This window comes from Macaca fascicularis, chromosome 8, assembly GCF_037993035.2.
Source record: "Macaca fascicularis isolate 582-1 chromosome 8, T2T-MFA8v1.1".
Classification (NCBI taxonomy): Eukaryota; Metazoa; Chordata; class Mammalia; order Primates; family Cercopithecidae; genus Macaca; species Macaca fascicularis.
Genome location: NC_088382.1, coordinates 132,604,845 through 132,627,101, shown reverse-complemented (window position 1 = coordinate 132,627,101; position 22,257 = coordinate 132,604,845). Strand labels below are relative to the sequence as shown.

Sequence of the window (22,257 nt, the reverse complement as noted above, 5' to 3'; positions counted from 1 at the left end):
TCTTTTCATCCTTACAAGACCCTTTTATTATTCCTAGGCAGTCAACCAGTCCCAGTGGCTCCTAAAAGGCCCTGGAGTCAGACAAATCTGGATTTGGGTCCTAACTTCTCCCCTTAGTGGCTGCAGGGCTGTACCTATATGACTTGATCTCTCTAGGGCTTAGTTTTTGCTTCTGTATAACACGGATGACACTAGCACCGACCTTAGAAAGTTGCTGCAATGGTGCCATGAGTTGATGTACACAACAGTGTTTGGACTAGCACCTGGCACATGGTAAGTATTGTAGATACTTCTACTGTTTTTATTAGATGGAGCCTTTTCCAAATGTGGTAGGATATAGAAGACGGATAAGTTGAGGGATTGTAAATGTGTTTTTATTTAATGTTTATATGAACTCTAAGAGGTGTAAATATTACTATTATTCCTATTTTACAGTTGAGGAAACTGAACACATAGGGGCCCAATAGGTTTCCCAAGATCACACAGCTAGTAAGTGGCAGAGCCAAGATTCAAACCCAGGTAATCTCTAGAGTCTGTGCACTTAATAAACAGAATTATTAAGAATCAGTAGGAAGAAATGTTTAATTCTTATACCCTTGGAAATAATGAAAATAGTCCAAGGACCTTGTGATAGGTGGAATGGTGTCCCCCCAAAAGTATATATTGAAGTCCTAAGTCTCAGTACCTCAGAATGTTACCCTGTTAGAAATGCCTTTAGAGAGGTAATAGTTAAATCAAGTGAAAATGAGGCCATTATGGTGGACTCTAATCCAACATGACTAGTGTCCTTACAGAAGGCGGAAATTTGGACACAGAGACAGATGTGCATAGAGGGGAGATGTGATGATTCACACACAAGAAGGTCACGCGATGATTGAGGCAGATATTGGGCTGACGCATCCACAAGCTAAGGAATGCAAAGGATGGCCGGCAGACACCAGAAGCTGGGAGATGGGCACAGAGCAGATTCCCGCACAGCTCTCAGAAGGAAGCAACCATCACAGACTCCCTGATTTTTGTCTTCTGGCCTGCAGAACTGTGAAACAATACACTTCTATTGTTTTGAGTCATTCCGTTTGCAATACTTTGTGGTAGGTTGAGGAAATGAGGACAGGTCTCATCATTACTTTTGCCTCCTCCTAAGATCTAGAGATCCTGGGAAAGGGATCCAAGGCTCAGGTCTGTAGAGCACACAACCAGTATCCCATGACGGGCTGGAAGTTTCTCAGATCTGTAGATTCCCGGAGTCACTGGCCTTTTTTTTTGCCTCCCTCCTGGGAAGGCTGTTTGGCCACTTCTCTGGCTGAGAAGGTGCTGATAAGTGTTTTTTTTTTTTTTTTTTTTTTTTTTTTTTTTTTTGTACAGGGGCCAACAGCAAGCAAAGTAGACTTCTCAGCCAGAGGCATCAGATGATCATCGATAGTGCCATTGATGCCTAACGTCTGGATGTTAAACGTACCCACATTCCCTAGATGCTCCTGGGAGTAAGACTGAATATTGGAGTTAAGAAACCAATTTATAAAAGTCTGCAGACAAAACCAGATTCCAGGGTGTCCTTAGGATCTCGACTACCTAAAAGTGATCCAACCAAAGTCATCAAGTTGTAAACACTGCAGGGATCCTTATAGGTGATGCTGTCAAGATCACTCATTTCACCAGGGGGAAAAAAAGAGGAAGCTTGGGAGGAAAAGTGATTTCTCCCAGGCCATGGCCTGCTCAGTGGCATGGTCAAAAACAAGAATGATCATGACTTTCCCTCCAACAGTGAGAGTAGCTAGTTTCTGGCACCAGGCCCCATGCTAAGTGGTAATATGGCTCATCTCATATACTCCTTACAGTGACTGGCAGGTGATTGGTAGACCCACTTCACAGTGAAGAAATGGAGGCTTACAGAGACTAAATGTTGTGCTTAACATTAGGTAACCAGTGAGTGGTGGAGCCGGATTCCACCTTGGCCAGTCCAACTTCAGAGCCTCCTGATTCTTAATTGCTCCTCCCTGTACCTATTTTGCATCCAGGTCATGCACAGCCTCTCCATGCACAGAGCTAGGTGGCAACTGAAGACAGCACGATGGCTTCAAAGGTAGGAGGCTGGGACACCCAGTGAGGACCACGAGCCTTATTGCTGATCCCAGGCAGAGCCACAGGCACTCCCTGGGTGGGCACAGTAGCCCACCGCCAGCCTCTGCTGGTGCTTTCCAAGAAACAGGGTTTTCCCCAGCAAATGGGGACTTCCGCAACCTTTGGGAGGGAGGCTGCCACTGGTTGGATGTCTACCTGAACGCTTACAGATCCTAGGAGACAAGGCCCAAGGTTGGGAGACAGCTACTGATATTCTTCCTTCCAACCTGGCTAAAGTACGTTGGATCAGCACAGGATTGAGGGATGGGGTGGAAAGAGCTGTGGAGATGGAGAAAGCTGGGATCCAGGATCTGCCACTTCCTGGCTATATGCCGAGGTTGGTTACTTAACCTCCCAGAGTCTCACTTCCACTGCACAGAACCCATGGGCTGCTGGCAGGGTTACAGACAGGGTCCTGTAATCAGGTCAAAGCAATCAGGTCCTGGTACTTGACAGGGGCTCAAGATAGATGGCTTCACTTTTCCTGAGGAAGGCCAGGCATTTAGTTGGGGCCTTAGTGAGCTCACCTGTGTGTATGTGAGTCTAACCATCTTCTGTCTCATATTACAGATGACACTGAACACTTCTCTTCAAGTGATTGGCAAAAACTCCAGCTTTTTAGATAAACCTCATCATTAAGGTGGTTCTCCATCCGGCAGTGTGTTTCTATGATTCCTTGTGTAACTTCTTATGTACAAACATGTACAACCCTCCAGTCATATATATTCCTTAACAAATGATGAGCAAAGCTCTTAAAATAAACACACACACACACACACTGCAAGGCCAAAAGGATGGCCTGAGAAAAGGGAGACAAAGTCAAATTGACTTTGTGTGGCTTTCGCAGAGGTCTCAGATGTGTATGGATGGCTATGAGCCCTGGGAACCCCCTCAGAACCACTTGGACTTTCTCTGTGGACCTTTTCCAGGGTATTGAGCAGTGGACAGGATTTGGGTTATGGGAGCTGGAGTCACCCTCAAAAGGAGACTGGGAAGATGCTGGCAACAGAAGACAGGGGCCTGCCCCTTCCTCACGGGTGTCTTCCTTGGACGTCCTTCCCCAAGGCCCTCGGTAGACGTGCGGTAGAGTGGGTGGAGGCTGTCCTCCTAGGGTGGTGACAAAGTCCACATTTCAGGATTGCTGTTCTATAGAGCATTGCAGTACTTTGGGCTGTGAGGCTCTTGCTAACTCCCCTGGGCTTCTGTCAGAGTCCTATTACCTGGTCAGAGACAGTCACCCTGCAAAAGACCAATGCCCCATCCTAGAGTGCGACTCAGAGCCCTGGAGGACGCTGCAAGGCCATTGGGCAGGCATTTCCTTATGGCCCCCTGGGACATTTCTACCACGTGATGGCCAGTCTGTCCGTGAACACGTCCCAGAATGGGAACCCACCGCCTCCTACCCTCCCTTTCTGTCTTGGGGAAAACTTGGAATGTTAAGAAGTACTAATTCTTTAGCAAAATCTGCTTCTCTGTTACTTTCCTCATTGAAGAAACAAAAACAGAATTGTTTTCCCATGTGACAGCTTTCTGTTTCTGTTTCTCTTTAATTTTCCCAGGAGAACTTTCCCTAGGGCCCTAGGGACTTGGGAGTGAATAATACTGCACTCCATGAGAAAGGAAAACAAACACCGAGAGAGTGATTTATTATTTCTCCATAATATTTTCTTTGAGAGGTGTAGCAAGGTTTATTGCTCATTTGCCGAGTGCTTGTTACCTGCTAAACATTTTGTTCCATTGTCATCTGGCTTCATTTTTGTTACGGACAAACTTGCCAGTTTAATTGTAGTTTCTCCGTAGGTAACGTCTTTTCTTTCTGGTTGCATTTTTTTCCCTCTTTGCCCTAGCTTTGTTGAGGTATAACTGGTTTGTAGAAAACCGCACATAATGGATGTAATTTGGTGAGTTTAGGCACATGCATACACTCATGTTACTGTCACTACAATCCAGTAACAAACATAAAGCACCTCCCAAAGTTTACTTGTGTCTATTTTTTTGGGGCGGATGGGGAGGTAAGGACCCAACATGAGATCTGCCCTCTGAACACATTTTGAAGTAAATATCTTACTGTTAACTACAGGCACTATGTTGTACAGCATATCTCCAGAAGTTACTCATCTGTATAACTGCAACTTTGCACCCATTGTACAAAAATTCCCCACATCCTCCTGCCCCATCCCTGGTCAACATTACTCCATTGTCTACTTCTATACCACTCTGTAATCTTTCCTCCCCTCCCCTCCCCTCCCCCGTCTTTCCTTCCCTTCTACTTCTATACCACTCGGTAATCTTCCCTTCCCCTTCCCCTTCCCTTCCCCTCCCCTCCCCCTCCCTCCCCTTCCCTTCCCCTCCCCCTTCTCTCCCCTTCTCCCCTCCCCTTCCACTTCTATACTGCTCCGTAATCTTCCCTTCCCTTTCCGTTCCCTTCCCCTTCCCCTTCCCTTCCCCTTTTCCTTCCCTTTCCTTCCCCTCCCCTCCCCTTCCCCTCCGTTCCCCTCTCCCCTCCCTTCCCCTCCCCTCCCCTCCCTTCTCTCCTCCCCTTCTCCCTTCCCCTTCTCCCTTCCCCTCCCCTTCCACTTCTACACGGCTCTGTAATCTTCCCTCCTCTTCCCCTTCCCTTTCTCCTTCCCCTTCCCCTTCCCCTTCCCTTCCCTTCCCCTCCCCTTCTCCCACGCTCCCCTCCTGTCTCCTCCCCTCCCCTCTCCTCTCCTTGCCTTTCTTTTTGAGACAGAGTCTTGCTCTGTCGCCCAGGCTGGAGTGCAGTGGCATGATCACTGCAACCTCTACCTCCCCGGGCTCAAGCGATTCTCATGCCTCAGCCTCCCGAATGGCTGGAACTACAGGTGTGTGCCACCACACCCGGCTCTAATTTTTGTATTTTTAGTAGAGATGGGATTTTACCATGTTGGCCAGGCTGATCTCGAACTCCTGGCCTCAAGTGATCCACCTGGCTTGGCCTCCCAAAGTGCTGGGATTACAGGCATGAGCCACTGCATCTGGTCTGCTCCATAATATTTCTTTTTTTTTTCCCCAAGACAGAGTCTCGCTCCAGCCCAGGCTGGAGTGCATTGGTGCGATCTTGGCTCACTGCAAACTCCGCCTCCCAGGTTCAAGTGATTCTCCTGCCTCAGCCTCCCAAGTAGCTGGGATTACAGGCACTCACCACCATGCCTGGCTAATTTTTGTATTTTTAGAAGAGATGAGGTTTCACCATGTTGGCCAGGCTGCTCTTGAACTTGTGACCTTAGGTGATCCACCTGCCTTGGCCTCCCAAAGTGCTGTGATTACAGGCATGAGCCACCATGCCCAGCCTGCTTCATAATATTTGAGTTCAAACTTTCATTTCTTTTATTGAGGGTAGGGGGCACAGTCTGATTTTTAACTAGAATTGAAAAAGGGAAAATGTGTTGGCATGGAGGAGGATTAAGCAACTTCCCAGTGGATGACAAAACTCTGTGCCATCCCAAATTGTCTGTACACTAGACTTGGGTCGGTTTTGGCCACATCCCGCCAAAGCTCTCCTTCCCTGCAGTGGTTTGAAGGGCCTCTAGGGTTGGGGAACTTGCTGAGACCCACAGGCCAGGTATATATTCCCCAAGCTGCTTGCAGGGAGGCTCAAAGGCAGTAGGAATGCCTTTCCTGCTCCTGACCTATCAGTGCATATTGGCCATGGGAATTTAATAGAATCAGAGCAAATGGAATAGTATTTTAAACTCACTGGGCAGAGTCCCCAAAGTGCTTACATGTGTCGGTGGGTTTGAATTCCAGCTCCACCACTTTTTACCTCAAAGACTTGCATGAGCTACCTTTCTGCACTGCCTTCTCATCAGCCCTAAATAAAGAAACTAACGTGAAGCCCTGCCCAAGGAGAGTCTGAGCTCAGACTCGCCTAACCTTGCCCCCACCTGATGGTTTGTCTCTACCTGCCCTGGTAGCTGAAGACAAAAGACATAATCTTTTGGAAACTCTATGGCCCTGCCCATCGCCTAAGAAACCCAAGTACTCATTCTGGTCAATGTAGGGCAGGATTATATCCCCTTCTACTACTGCAGCTGGCACTCCCCTGAAAGCACCACCTCCTGGCTGGAGGCCAACCAACTCAAGCCATTACAGCAACTCATAACAGAACAACCCTGCTTTAAAGGGGCAAACAACAGTTAATGCCACTGCCTGCAACATCCTGGCTAACCAGAGGTCCTGAGTCTGTCCATGTGGCAATTTCACTGCTAGTGTAACCAGCATTCAAGAAAACCAGTGCACTAAACAAAGCTACAAACAAGGACTCCCACAGAGTCCACTTCATTCCCATGCCACCTCCACTGGAGCAGGTGCTGGTATCCAAGGCTGGGAGACCTGAAGATGGATCACATCACAGGACTCTTTATAGACATTCCCCAGCACGAGCCTGGGGCTCAGTAGCCCCACTGGGTGGCAAGACCCAGATAGGCAATAACAACTACTACAGTCTGGTGCTCAGGAAGCCAGAAAGAAAGGGCGAGAGCACCACATCAAGGGATCACCCCATGGGACAAAAGAACCTGAACAGCAGCCCTTGAGTTCCAGATGTTTCAATCGAAACAGTCTATCCAAATGAGAAGGAACCAGAAAAGTAATTCTGGCAATATGATAAAACAAGTTCTAAAACACTCCCGTAAGATCACACTAGCTCTCTAGCAATGGACTCAAACCAAGATGAAATCTGAATTGCCAGAAAAAGAATTCAGAAGGCTCATTATTAAGCCACTCAAGGAGGCACCAGGAAAAAGTGAAAACCAATTTAAAGACATTAAAACAACAATATAGGATATGGATGAAAAGTCTCTAGAGAAATAGATATCAAAAAGAAAAGACAATCACAACATCTGGAAATGAAAGACACATTTAGAGAAATGCAAAATACACTAGAAAGTTTTAACAACAGAATCAAACAAGTAGAAAAAATAGCTTCAGAGCTTGAAGACAAGGCTTTTGAATTAACCCAACCTGACAAAGAAAAAAACTAATTTTAAAAAACGAACAAAGCCTCCAATAAATTTGGGATTATGTGAAATGACCAAACATAAGAATATTGGTGTTTCTGAGGAAGAAGAGAAATCTTAAAGTCTAGAAAATTTATTTGAGGGAATAATCAAGGAAAACTTCCCTGGTCTCGCTAGAGATGTAGATATCCAAATATAAAAAGCTCAAAGAACACGCAGGAAATTGATTGCAAAAAGATCATCACCTAGGCACATGGTCATCAGGTTATCTAAAGTCAAGATGAAGGAAAGAATCATAAGAGTTATGAGGCAAAAGCATCAGGTAACCTATAAAGGAAAATCTATCAGATTAACAGCAGATTTATCAGCAGAAATCCTGCAAGCCAGAAGTGATTGGGATCCTATCTTTAGCCTCCTTAAAAAAAATAATTACCAGTCAAGAATTTTGTATCCAGTGAAACTAAATTTCATAAATGAAGGAGATATAAAGTCTTTTTCAGACAAACAAATGCTAAGAGAATTTGCCACTACCAAACCAGCACTACAAGAAATGCTAAAAGGAGTCCTAAATCTTAAAACCTCAAAATACACTAAAATAGAACCTTCTTAAAGCATAAATCTCATAGGACCTATGAAACACTAACACAGTGAAAAAAAAAACCCCAAGGTATTCAGGCAACAATTAGAACGTGAATAGAACAGTACTTCATATCTCAATACTAACATTGAATGTAAATGGCCTAAAGGCTCCGTTTAAAATACACTGAATGCTAGAACGTATAAAAATCTACCAACCAAGTATCTGCTGTCTTCAAGAGACTCACCTAACACATAAGGACTCACATAAATTTAAGGTAAGGAGCGGAAAAAGATATTCCATTCAAATGGAAACCAAAAGTGAGCAGGACTAGCTATTCTTATAGCAGACAAAACAGACTTTAAAGCAACAACAGTTTAAAAAGACAAAGAGGGACATTATATGATAAAAGAATTAGTTCAATACGAAAATATTACAATCCTAAATGTATATGCACCTAGTACTAGAGCTCCCAAATTTATAGAACAATTACTACTAGATCTAAGAAATGAGATAGACAGCAACACAATAATAGTGGGGACTTCAACACTACACTGACAGCACTAGACAGGTCATCAAGACAGAAAGCCAACAAAGAAACAACAGACGCAAACTATACCCTAGAACAAATGGACTTAACAGATATTTTCTGAACGTTGTATATTTCCAGGATTATTTATCTCCTCTAGATTTGTAGTTTGTGCTCATAAAGGTGTTCATAGTAGCCTTGAATGAACTTTTATATTTCTGTGGTATTGGTTGTAATATCTCCCATTTTGTTTCTAATTGAGCTTTATTTGGATCTTCTCTCTTCTCTTTTTTGTTTGGTTACTCTCACAAGTGGTTTATTGATTCTGTTTATCTTTTCAAAGAAACAGTTTTTTGTTTCAGTTATCTTTTGTGTGTTTTTTAAAATTTCATTTGGTTCTGCTCTGATCTTTGTTATTTCTTTTCTTCTGCTGGGTTTGGGTTTGGTTTGCTCTTGTTTCTCTAGTTTCTTGAGGTGTGAACCCAGGCAAGTCATGCCCACCATGGCCACCTTTCAGTTCCCCTTGAGTATGTCAGTTCTTCTGTCTGGAATGTTCTTCCCCTCCCCTCTGCCCAGCATACTCCTGCATGTTGGTCTAATGCTTTGGTTTTCAATTCATCCATTATTTCTTCTTATTATTTATTTATGAATTTATTTATTTATTTTTGAGACAGAGTCTTGCTCTGTGGCCCAAGTTGGAGTGCTGTGGCACGATCTTGGCTCACTGTAACCTCCACCTCCTGGGTTCAAGTGATTCTCCTGCCTTAGCCCCACAAGTGGCAGGGACTATAGGCATGCACCACTATACCCAGTTAATTTTTGTATTTGTAGCAGAGATGGGGTTTCATGATGTTGGCCAGGTTTGTTTGAACTCTTGACCTCAGGTGATCTGCCTGACTTGGCCACCCAAAGTGCTGGGATTACAGGCATGAGCCACTGTGCCTGGCCCCATTACCTCTTTAGGAAGTGTTCCCTAAACCTTCAATCCGCTATTTAAATCCTCAAATTCCTGTATTCTATACTCCAACGGCATCAAAGAACATGTCAGTGTAGCAACTTTCCTTTGTGTTTGATTAAAGATTGGTTAAAACTTCATTTCCCATTAGACCAAGGGCTCCATGAGGGCAGGGACATGCTGGGCACACTGCCTTCCAGAGCCCGGCACACAGCAGACATTCCACAAATATTTGATGGATGAATGAACCAAGTCACTTATTAGGAATGTCTGTGGGTTAGTGACTTCACCTCCTTGGGGCCTACATTCTTCCTCTGAAAATGAGAGGGCTGGATTTCATGGTGGCTAAGCCTCCACGAGCTGCCCAAAGCACAGTAAGAATTCCTAGGATGAGAGGCTCCAGAATTAAGTAAATGGAAGTGGTATCAGTTAACTCCCCATTAGACATGAGGGAAGCCAGACTAACGGGCAGTCCCTGAGAAGCATCACCAGTAAGTATCTGGTGACAGATTCTCCAACAGACCTTTCCCCACACATGGGAAGCAAACTGTACCCAACTCCTCTTGCTGCTGTCAACCACTGGGGTTAATGAGTGATGGAAAAAAATGAGGACAAGCAAAAGGACTGAAACACCAGATCCCAACTATCTTTTAAAATTCTCTGGTTGGTTCAATGAACCGTTATTCAGCATCTGCTCAGAATCTAAACTAGGGATTCAGAGATTAAGGGAATATGGTCCTTGCCTCTAAGGGTCTGGTACAGGAGAGAGGGAAACAGATGACAACAATATTTTCATTCATTCACTCATTAATTAATTAATTAATTAATTCAAACATCTGCATTTGGACAGCTAATCTGAACAGAGTGTGAGGGCATACCTCTTCTGGATCTTAAATCGTAACCAGAATGCAACGCTTAACAGCCTTAAACATTTTAACCAAGCTGAACCATGGAAAATATCTTTCTGGCATTTCACAATTTTTTTTCTCTTCTCCAAAGCCATCCCTAATCATCAGGAGTTGGAAATTGTTGACAGAAATTGGGAGGCAGCGAAGGTGGTGGCTGGAGCTTTGGAATCAATTTTAGACACTGGCTGAGTGAACTCTGGCAGTTCCTGAGCCTCAGAATTCTTTGTTTAAAATAAATGGGAAGGCGGCTTGCACCTGTGGGTTGCTGGGAAGGTTCTGAATCAGACAACATGTTGGAAAAGCCACCTCTCCTCCTAGTTCCTCCGGTTTCTGTGTGCACTGCTCTCAGGAAACTGGTGTTTCTATGTCCATTTCTCACCTTTATTAACTGAGATTAGGTAGGGGCTGTGTCTTGGTCATTCTGGCAAATCTACACAGACTAGCACAGTGCCTGGCACAAAGAGGGCTCTCTAAAGTTCTTGCTGAAAGAATACATTGTGGATTAGTTTCCACTCCCACACAAAATCAAGAAATGACCACACTCTGTTTGTTCCGGGCTGTGGTGGTGGGTGCCACTGTTGGAGAGGGCAGGGCCAAAGTGGCTGGCGTCAGGCACTGGCCTGACAGTTGAGAGGTAGCTTCCAAGGTCTTCCAGCTGTTGGCTGAGGAACACAGGGCAAGTCACTCATTTTCTCTGACCCTCAGTTTTGCCCTCTGTAAAATGGGGAAAAGCCTGTACCTACCTCACAGGGTGGGCATGAAGTTGAAATGACTTAGTAGACGTGCTTAGAAGGCAACTGAACACACAGTGGGTGTCAGTCAATGGGTACCCTCACTAGCAATAGTAACAGAATATTCTGTTTCACCAAACATCAAGGCTGATGTCTGACAATGTCTTGCTCAAGTACGTTGACTCATTTTTCCGAAAAAACAAACTTAATTTTCAGCCTTTTCCTAGGACACGTCCCTCAATGGAATGACTCAAAGATTCTTCAGACACAGGGACTGAATCGAGACAACACAATTCAAAGGCTGGGAAGTACTCCTTATCTTTGTGCCTAACCTCAGGGCCAAGGTGAGTCTGGACCGAGTCAAATGCTGTCCTAAGCCTTGCAGGGTTTAGAGAGATTTGGTTGCAGGAAATGCTTAACGCCTACAGAGGAAATCTAGTCCTAGAGCCAGCTCTCAGCTGCTTGCTCAAGTTCCTCCCCCTTCACCCTCTTGCTCATCACATAACACCTTTTATAAAGTCAAAACCATGAATTATTTCAGGATTATTATGTGTCATAACTGAACTGAACTGCAGGTTCCTAAATAAATAAGTACTTAAATAGGGACATCACTGAATATTTATGAATTCAAGAGACTCATGTGTTTGGTTCACGAAAACTGTGAAGTAATTTGGAGAGATATCTTTTCCCTTTAAATTGAAAGAATTCTTTAAGGAGTGCCTCTGTCCAGGATGTGGGAGAACCTTCAATGCCACCCCTAGTGCAGACGGCAGCCCCTTTCTCAATACAATGGACCTCCAATGGTGGGGCATGGTGGCTTACGCCTGTCATCCCAGCTCTTTGGGAGGCTGAGGCTGGTCGATCACCTGAGGTCAGGAGTTTGAGACCAGCCTGGCCAACAGTGAAACCCCATCTCTACTAAAAAAAAAAAAATACAAAAATTAGCTGGGTATGGTGGCACGCACCTGTAGTTCCAGCTACTTGGAAGGCTGAGGCCAAGAGAATTGCTTGAACCTGGGAGGCGGAGGTTGCAGTGAGCCAAGATGGCACCACTGGACTCCAGCCTGGGCCATAGAGGAAGACTCTGTCTCAAAACAAAACAAAACAATGGACCTCCAAAATATCAGGGAGCCATCAGGGATATCTGATGTTGCCACGTGTGGAACAGATCTTAGCATCCTGTTTAGGGATGTTTTCTAGCTCACGGCTGGGGCATTTACCATAATGAAACATAAAGTGGGGTTCCTGTATGCTCCTTTTTTTTTTTTTTTTCAGACACAGCTAGTCCCTGTCCTGAGAAGGGAGGTATCAACTAGAAATGGAGAATTTCTGTCAGAAATAATGAGGTAAAGATGGCAGGAGGAAGAGTGAGGACTCTGGAGACAAACTCATGTGTTGGCTGGGTGAATGTGGGTAAGTTCTTTGGTTTCTGAGTCTGTTTCTGGGTTTATAAAACTATAGAGAAGCTACCTCCCGAGGAGAATTAAGTAAGAGCAGAGCACCAACCTCGACCTCTGCTATTCAGGTGGCCTTCGTTCATCACTCCATCCTTCCTCCCCAAAGGTTTTCTGTATGATTTTAACATTCCCTCCCTCATTACTGTCTTCTTTGGGCCACTGGGGCATCAGCCAGGGTAACATCCCACCCCCATGAGCATTTTCAGCTGGTGGTGGTGGTATAGCTTGGGAGAGGAGAGATGGGGACGGGGGCCTCAGGGGCCTCTGGAGAACTGCTGCCCCTAGACAACCTCCTGCTCAGCCATGGGGCCCTGGAAGTGCCATCTGAGCTTACCTTGGGATACAGAGACACTAAGCATCTTTCTATTCAAATTCAGCAAACACAGTTTGTTCAGAATAGCTTTTGCCTGTTATGGGAAACCATTGAGTTTGCTTTCAGTTTGCCTCCTCTTATCCTTTACCGAACCCAAGCTCTACCTTTTGGCTATGCCCAACCTCTTTTGGTTTCTCACTAGCGCCATTCCTTTTCTTGTCTCTGGACCTTGGCCATGCTGCTTCTTCCATTTGGACCCTTCTTTCCCTTATCTGTGCACCTGGATAACTCCTTCTCATCCCATCAGTCGGATGTCCCTTTCTCCAAGAAGCTCCCTAACCCCCGACCTGGGTGTTCCTCCTCTGAGCCCCCACACAGAGCTGTGCCCTTCCCCATTGTAACACACATCACAGTGATGAGTAAAGGAAAGTGCGATTTCCTCTCTTCTTGGCCTGCCCGAGCTCCGTGTGAATGGATACTGTGTTGTCTCTCTCTCTCATGGCACTGTTTCTAGCACCTGGAGTAGCAGCAGGCACACAGTAGGCGCTCAGAAGGTACTGTTGAATGGAACTGAATCCTATTGTCCTCTCTGGGGTGGGAGGAAAAAGCAATCATGTAGACAAGTGTCATGGACGGGAAAAGATCAAGGATAGAAGATGGGAGGCCCGGCATGGGTGCTCACGCCTGTAATCCCAGCACTTTGGGCGGCCAAGGCGGGTGGATCATCTGAGGTCAGGAGTTTGAGACCAGCCTGACCAACATGGCGAAATCCTGTCTCTACCAAAAATACAAAAATTAGCTGGGTGGGGTGGCACATGCCTGTAATCCCAGCTACTTGGGAGGCTGACACAGGAGAATCTCTTGAACCTAGAAGGTGGAGGTTGCAGTGAGCTGAGATCGTGCCATTGCACTCCAGCCTGGGCAACAGAATGAGACTCTGTCTCAAACAAACAAACAAACAAAAAAGATGGGGCAAGCAAGGAGCTTTCATGTGGACCAAAAACAAACAAACAAAAAATCACCCCCTCATTTTAATGAGGGAGGTATGGGCTAGACTGGTAGGTTCTCCCAAGGTGGGAAAATGGCCAGAGGTGCCTAGGTAGAGGTGGGAGGTTGCTGTCATTGTGGCCTCAGTGCACTTCTATCCCCGTCCTTTCACTTGTGGCCTCCCCTTTGGGCTGCGCCCGCACCTTTGGCACACAGGCATTTCCTCCTCCAAGTGGGAGGAAAAAGGAGAATGGAGAATGATGGCATTCTGGGACTGGCTGCTCGTTAAAGTGCTCTTTTAATAGCGGATGGAACTGGCCAAAACAAGGTTTCTAGAGAATTTCATTTATTTGTCAGCTGCCTCATTTTATTACCGAATCAATGAGTTAATGAGCGACCTGGTTGGCCAAAGTTGTCCAAGTTCATTAAGACAGAGGTGTGGTAATTTCCAGGGCTGCCTTTGGGACCTTATCAGTCGTTCGGGAGGTTCTTACATTTATTTTATCCTTTCTAAAGATAACTGGGGAGGCCCATTCTGTGGTCTTTTCAGTGACCTCTGGAGAAGCCTACCTGGGCAAACCCTGTATCTTCCTCCTTGTAATATTTCCTTTCCCTCCCGCAGCCTTCCCCCTGCCACCGCCCCCATTTCTCAACTCACCACCGAGCTGCTGTGCTTCAGGCCTGGATTTGCACTGACCTCTTAGGAAGCAGAACACCAAGGGCTTCAGTGGCATGTCCCATTATGGGGATGACACGGCCATTAGTAACCATGGAAACCACCCTTCCCCATGGCTTGTGTGGTTCTACAGGCCTAATTTACACCCGGCTCTTCCAGATTTGAAGGGGTTATGGGGACCCAAGCACAGTGGCACCTTCCTTTAGCCCTGACAAGGCAAATACCAAGCACTTTCAAAGCCTTTTCCGATTAGAATAACCTCAAGTCTTTGATTCAGTAAACGTGGATACGTATTTTTAAAAAATCCAAAAAGAAAAGGGGAAAAAAAAGAGAGAGAGAAAAAGAAACAACCACTTCACGTTTGGTGTTTTTACAGCAACAAACATAAAACACAGAGGGAGGATGTGCTTTCTAACAGTCACAACTAAACTTCAGAATGGACAGGCCTGAAGGCTGGCACCCAAACAGGCTACAGCCAGCAGTGCTGTTCCCTGGGCACAGCCTTACAAATGAGGGCATAGTTTCCATCAGCCCTAATTTTTCTTCCTTTTTCAAAGAACCTTTACAAATAACTCATCAGCCGGGCTCAGTGGCTCATGCCTGTAATCCCAGCATTTTGGGAGGCAGAGGTAAAGGGATTGCTTGAGTCCAGGAGTTTGAGACTAGCCTGGGCAACAAAGTGAGACCCCGCCTCTTCCAAAAAAGTTAAAATATTAGTTGGGTGTGGTAGCAGATGCCTGAAGTCCCAGCTACTTAGGAATCTGAGGTGGGAGGATCGCTTGGGCCCAGGAGTTTGAGGCTGCAATGACCTATGATGGAGCCACTGCACTGCGGCCTGGGTGGCAGAGCAAGACTCTGTCACTAAAAACAAAACAAAACAAAAACACCAAAACCAAAACCAGACCCTTCCACTACAAGAATAAGTATGTGAGGTAATGCGTACGTGAATCAGCTCGATTGAGCCATCCCACTAGGTAAACATATTTCAAAACATCATGTTGTACGTGATCAACATACACCACTCTTATTTGTTAATTACAAGAAAAAGAAGCCACCCTCTACGTCAACATCTCTGTACCCTACAATCTATACCAACCCTGGCAACGAAAAGAAAGCAAGCTGCATTCTCCGCTGCTGCCTGGGTGAGCAGGTGGAATTACCTGTCTAGGCCTGGCCAGCCTCTGCAGGGACGCAGTCGGAGTCCGATTCGGCCAGTTCCACCGCGCCTTCTGCTGCAGCCTGACTCCAGCTATCTGATCTATCTGAGATGGCATCCTCCTCCCCGACCGTCACCTCCACGTAATCCACAACGCTCGACTCCTCGTTCTCGTCGCTGCCCTGGCCGTCCCGGCTGCTGCCCTCTGACCGGTCTGAGGTAGCCTCTGAGGGCTTTGCTGGCAAACAGTCTTTTGCTGACTCGCTGCCTACTTTTACCCTGGGTACCAACTTCTCCAAGTCCTCCTCGCAGAGTTTTTTGGGGTCCTTGTAATATTGTGGAACCACGTCACCCCCGTTCTTTGGGCTCTCGGCGATGGGTTTTGTTGCTTTCCTTGCTACGGCATCGTAGCCGTGATCATCTGCCACGGGCTGGTGCTGGTACTGCTCCATCCAGTTCACGGTTCCTGTTTTTAGCAAGCATCTGTTCTCCTTGAACCAACGCACTATCTCAGTTCGCACCAGGCCCGTCTTGGCCGCTAACTGGTCGTACTCCTGGGGAGTAGGCCACTGGGTTCTTGCAAACGTGCTCCTCAGGAGATGAACCTGTTCTTGACTTTTTGCAATTGCTGGCGAAGGGCTGGGCAGAGAACTGGTTAACTGGGCACCAGAGAGCTGGTCGAGTCGAGACAGAGCACCGTTGGGGGCTCCCGCATCTTGGCCTTTTTTGCCAGACCCCATGGAATCCAAGACAGCTTGTTCCATGCTGTCTCGAAGCTTCCGCCTCTCCGAGAACCAGGAGTCGATCTCTCTCCTGCTCAGCTTGGTCTCCACCCTTAGCCGATCCAGTTCTGCTTGGGTAGGAAAAGAACTTTTCGAAAAGCTGTCTTCCAAGATTTTCACCTGACCCTGTGTTTTCTCTTTGAACTTCTGGGGGGCAAAGTCTGGGTATGCATGGTAGGTGCGACCGTGTCGGGAGGCCGCGATGGCCAACTGGTCTTTGGCAAGGGATTCGCTGGTGATGTGGACGATGCCCCTTTGACACCGATACCGGTGGTCACTGAACCACTTCTTGATCTCGCTCCTGGCAAGGCCAGTCACCTCGATAAGCCGGTAAACCTCAGCATCATCAGGGAACTGGCTCTGGAGAAAGCTGGCCTTGAGATGTGCTATCTGCTCCTTTGTCTTCTTGCGGTCACTGGCTGGCGTGGGCGGGGGGTTGGCCACCTTGGGTGGGGGCTCTGGCACCTGAGCGATGTGTGGACGCTTGGGCTCGGGGGCAGCTTGGGGAGTCACCAAGGGTCTCTTCTGGCCGTGGTTGGTGACTCCTGCCACGGCAAGCGTGATGGGGGAGCAAGAGACGGTTGTTGACCCGCTGGTCACCTGAGTCAGCACCAGGCTAGTCTGGCCGAGGATCTGGCACGGTAGAGCCGTCTGGAGGATGGGCTGCGTCACCTTTGTGGGGGCCAACTGGGCGGGCAGCACAGTGATGGTCGGGGGTACTGACTGGATGGTGCCATTGAACATCTTCTTCCGGGCCTCCTCTACCTCTTCTGGGGACCAGCTGATGCCGTGCTTTAAGCGCTGGGTGGCAAACCAGATTCTGATGTGCTCCTCTGGGTGTTTGGAGGCAGCCGTCAGCCAGGACAACTCAGCCTGGGTTGGGTAAGGAAACTTGTTGAAAGAGTTGATCATTGTGGCATTTGTATCCAGGGCAGAGTTGTATTTGGTAGTATTTAGTGGGACGGGGACCTTGGGCACAAGGTTGATATTTGGTGGCAGCTGTACAGAAGGCATGACGTGTCCTAATGTGTCTTGGAGGAGCTCCACACCTCCGAGTCTCGAGAGGATCTCAGCTGTGTCTGTCACCAGGCGGGCGGTCCCTTCCACGTGGTTCTCGGGGGTGATCTCCTCGGGCTTCTTGGGCACCTTCTTGGCATCCGCTTTTGGTTTTCCGGGCTTCATGATGGGGGTTTTACTCACCGAGATCCCAGAATCACTGTCACCAGTTCCAGGGCCGCTGGTGGTGATGGACACGACATGGTTGGCGGCTTCGATGGACTGTTCCAAGACAGTTTGATTATTGCGCTTAATTAACTTCAGCTTGAAGTTGGCCTCCCCGGGATGGAACTTGGAGTTGTGGTCGGACAGGGAGTCATACTTTTTGGTTGTGAAGTTACATTCTGCACATACGTAGAGGGGGTTGAGAATCACGTTGGGATGCTGCATGTCAACGTGCTCCGTGAACTCGTTCAGGTTTTGCGTGGAGTAGGGGCAGTATTTGCACTCATAACCACCTTGGAGTTTTTTGGACTGGCTTTCTCCCGTAGATTTCACCTCTATCACTTCATTTTCTTTGGAAGAGTTTTCAAGTTCTGCTGCCCAACTGTCCTTGGCCACGTCAGGCTGTGGTGTGCCGATTCCTTTCTCTTTGGCCCTGTCTACCTCCTCGGGCACATCTTGTTCTACTACTTGTGATGTCCGAACCATGCACGGAGTTGTAGATTTTCGTTTGCTAGCCATGCTGCCTGTCTGTGTGCAATGGCTTAGTTTTGGAGGGGGGTAGGGAGGGGATGGTGAGATTCTTGGAACGAATAAGGTGAAGGGCTTTTGGCTTTATTCCCCCTCAAATGGCTTTGGCTTTCCTTGTATGCTGAAGTCTACTGTGTGAGTTTTCAGAATGATTTCAGCACAGAAAATTGCAATGGCACCAACCACTAAACACACCAGGAAGCATCATATCTGTGGGCAAGAACAAAGACAGGGTCAGTGTCTCTTCACAAGGCAAAAGAAACTGGCACTTCTTTATGAGTTTTCCCATGACCCATCTCAACTGGCACCCAAATCGAACACCTATGTACGCCCAGATGGCGTGAAAGTGCTTATAAACAAGAAAGATCGCATTATTCTTCTCTTCCTTTTTTTGGGAAGGAGGTGAGAACAGGCCCAAACCAAGCAAAGGTGGATGAGGGTCACCATTTCATGTTTAGAGACAAAGGAATGCAGGAAAGGTAGACAGGTACTAAAATCTTCTGAAGTGGTGAGAGGGAATGTCGCAGATGGTGTGCTTGCAAGCCGCTTTTAGATACGGTACCTCGGAAGCCAGACGTGTCCCCAGGGCTGGCAAGTGAAATTTATCCAGGCGTTAGAAAACAGATATGAACATTTTGCTTATCATAAAGGCAAAATCACAATAGAAAATCCAGAAAACGTAGAAAAGTATAAAAGAAAAAAAAAAGCAATCACCCCCCAATATTGTAGTTTTATTGTTCATCTCACTTAAACAGTTTCCCATTTCCAAAAATAGTGAGCAAAATGATGATTTTAAAAATCATTATTTCATCACGTGGTGAAATAGTCATGTGTGGTATATCCCTATAATGCATGTTATTACATTGTAGGGATAGACCACGCATGATGTGTTCAGCCATTGGACTTCTTTTTTAAAATTTTATTTTAAGTTCTGGGATACAGGTGCAGAATGTGCAGGTTTGTTATATAGGTATATATGTGCCACGGTGGTTTGCTGCACGTATCAATCCGTCATCTAGGTTTTAAGCCCCGCATGTATTAGGTATTTGTCCTAATGCTCTCCCTCCCCTTGTCCCCCACCCCCCGACAGGCCCCAGTGTGTGATGTTCCCCTCCCTGTGTCCATGTGTTCTCATTGTTCAGCTCCTACTTATGAGTGAGAACATGTGGTGTTTGGTTTTCTGTTCCTGTGTTAGTTTGCTGAGAATGATGGCTTCCAGCTTCATCCATGTCCCTGCGAAGGACATAAAGTCATTCTTTTTTATAGCAATTGGACTTTTGTTGAACATTTATTTCCAGTTTTTGACTCTTATCAACAAAACTGCAGTGAATACCCTTAATCCTTATTTCTGATAACTACCTTTGGATGGATGCCTAGAAGTGGTTCTCTTGACCCATATATATGGTAGAGTGTTGGCCTCAGTTGGCCTTTTCTTTGGTAGTGTATGAGAGGGCTTGATTCACAATCCAGCCTAGGTAAAATACTACTGTTAAAAAGCCTTGCTGATTAGATAGGGAAAAACAGTTTTTTGGATTTTTGTTTGTTTCTGAGACAGAGTCTGGCTCAGTCACCCAGGCTGGAGTGCAGTGGCACAATTCTAGCTCACTGCAACCTCTATCTCCCGGGCTCAAGCAATCCTCCTGCCTCAGCCTCCCGAGCAGCTGGAACTATAGGCACACACCACCATGCCCAGCTAATCATTTTATTTTTATTTTTAGTAGAGACAGCGTTTTGCCATGTTGTCCAGGGATTTTGCCATGTTGTCCAGGCTGGTCTCCAACACCTGGGCTCAAGTTGTCCACCTGCTTCTGTCTCCCAAAGTGCTGGGACCGTGGGTGTAAGCCTTGCCTGGCCAAGAAAACTGTTTTAATATGCTTGTATGTTTTTCTTGATTGACAATAAGGTTTAATTGTTTTCAAAGGTTTGTTCACTATTTATATTCTTTTGTAAATTATCTGCTTATGTCATTTTTATATTTTGATGTTCTGTGGTTTTTATTATGAATTTGCAAGAGTTCTCTTTACATAAATAATACTAATGCTTTACTTAGTTTGTTGCAAAACTTTCTCCAGTCTATCATTTACCTTTTTTTTTCTTTGGTGAGACGAAATTTTGCTCTTGTGGCGCAGGCTGGAGTGTAATGGTTTTTATTATGAATTTGCAAGAGTTCTCTTTACATAAATAATACTAATGCTTTACTTAGTTTGTTGCAAAACTTTCTCCAGTCTATCATTTACCTTTTTTTTTTTTTTTTGGTGAGACGAAATTTTGCTCTTGTGGCCCAGGCTGGAGTGTAATGGCATGATCTTGGCTTACCACAACATCTGCCTCCCAGGTTCAAACGATTCTCCTGCCTCAGTCTCCCAAGTAGCAGGATTACAGGCATGCACCATCACGCCAGGCTAATTTTGTATTTTTAGTAGAGACGGGGTTTCTTCATGTTGGTCAGGCTGGTCTCGAACTCCTGACCTCAGGTGATCCGCCCGCCTTGGCCTCCCAAAGTGCTGGGATTACAGGTGTGAACCACCACGCCTGGCCCTATCATTTATCTTTCAGTTGTGCATATTATATACATTTTCAATGTTTAACGTGTAGAAATTTTAAGTTTTAGCTAATAAATTTACCAATTTTTTTCTCTTGTAGCCTCCTCCATTGTGATTTTATATTTAGGAAGTGATTCCCTGTCTTGATAGCTGAAATATATTAATCTACATTTTCTTAAGAATGTTTTAACTTTATTTTTGCATTTAACTCATCTGCTATTGAATTTATCTTGGGTTAAGCTGTAAGACACAATTCTAACCATTTTTCTTGAGAGTTACCAACCATCTCAGCAGCATGCATTATTATTTCCTTTCTAACTAATTTTTGAGCAACCTCCTTTATCATACACAAACTTTGTATCTACTAGGGTTGGTTCTGGGTTATCTAATCTGTGTATTGATCTAGCTATTGAGTACTGCACTTATGCCTTGCTTCTAAAAGAACTTTTGTAAGTGTAGAGTACATTTTTATATCTAGTGGAGTTCCTCCTCATTACTCTTTCTTTTCGCAAAACAGTTCTTGGTTATTTTGATAATCTAGTCTCATGAATCAATATCCCCTGTGAAATAAAATTCTATTAGAATTTTGATTGGAACTGCATTAAACAAATGATGATTTGGAAGTACAGGAACAATTTGCTTATTAGTTAACAGAGAATGGAGAGCTGATGGACTAAAGGAGGCGGGAGACATGTTTTGAAACAAAGATCCCCGACCTCCAGGAAAGGAAGGAAAGGGAAGGGAAGGCAGGAGATGCCGTCTCATCTCTGGCCTCTCCCACGGGCCTGGGTTTGAGTCCCACTGAAGAGAAGGCATAAAGGCCGAAACAAAGAACTTATTTTCACAAACAACTCTGAGAGTCTAGGCCCACGTCCACCTGCTTAGGGGCTCAGGTGACACAGTTGGGCAGGGCTTGGGAGAGGGCCATTCCCCCACTGGTGAACCCAGAACCTGGCCCCTCTAAGATGAAAGCACCGGCATGTGTAGACTGGTCAAATTCATCAGCAGTGGGGTGCAGGCTCCTCGGGCAGCAGTGAGGAGACGACAGGGGCAAACCAGAGAAGAGGGCAGCTGCATCTTTTTATTGACCGTGCTTAAACTGCCACCTCCAGCCTCCACCTGCCGTGATCTTCAGGTCTTGATCTCACCTCTCAAATACTTTCCATGCCTCCAGAGTTCATCTCCAGCAATGGCACCACCAAGACCTGGCAAGCTCCGGCCCCGGCTCCCCTCTCCCACCGCCCTTCACACTCCAGTGGCTCTGTCAGGACCTCACTCCCCTCATAGCGCCTCTGCCAGAACATCCCACCCCGAGACAGAGCGGCTTGGTTTTCAGGTCTCCATTGAAAAGTCACCCTCCCACAGGGAGGCTTTTGCTGACAGCCGCCCCTCTGCAAAACAACACCTCCCCAGCACTCTCCATTTCCTCACCCCACGTGGCTTTATTCACAGCACTCTTCAGTAGCTGACCTCATACTTTGATGTTTTGTGGTTAAAAGAGGAACAAGTTTCTATCTACTTGTTTATCATTTGCATCTCCCTCCAGAACCATTCTGCCCAATATGGTAGCCACTAGCCACATGTGGCCTTTGAGTTTAATTAAAATGAAATAGGATTAAAAATTCAGTACCACAGTCACGCTAGTCACATTCCCAGTGCTCAAGGAGCAAATGTGGCTGGTGGCTATTGTCTGATACAGCAAAGGACATTTCTATCATTGTGGGAAGTCATACTGGACAGCACCATTCAAGAACAGAAACTCCATCAAGGCAGAAAGGTTTTTTTTTTTTTTTT

At 46.1% G+C, this 22,257-nt stretch overlaps 1 protein-coding gene across 5 annotated transcripts in view; it reads right to left on the bottom strand.

The window, feature by feature from the left end:
• Window positions 1-22,257, bottom strand: part of ZHX2 (zinc fingers and homeoboxes 2) — a 193,881-nt gene that overhangs the window by 1,881 nt on the left and 169,743 nt on the right. For all 5 annotated transcript variants that reach the window (XM_065519570.1, XM_065519569.1, XM_045398634.2 and 2 more), the window contains one exon: window positions 15,394-18,130. In XM_065519570.1, the coding sequence (XP_065375642.1) occupies window positions 15,398-17,911 (2,514 nt within the window). In that variant the 5' untranslated portion in view covers window positions 17,912-18,130 and the 3' untranslated portion in view covers window positions 15,394-15,397. The remainder of the gene's footprint in view (window positions 1-15,393; window positions 18,131-22,257) is intronic.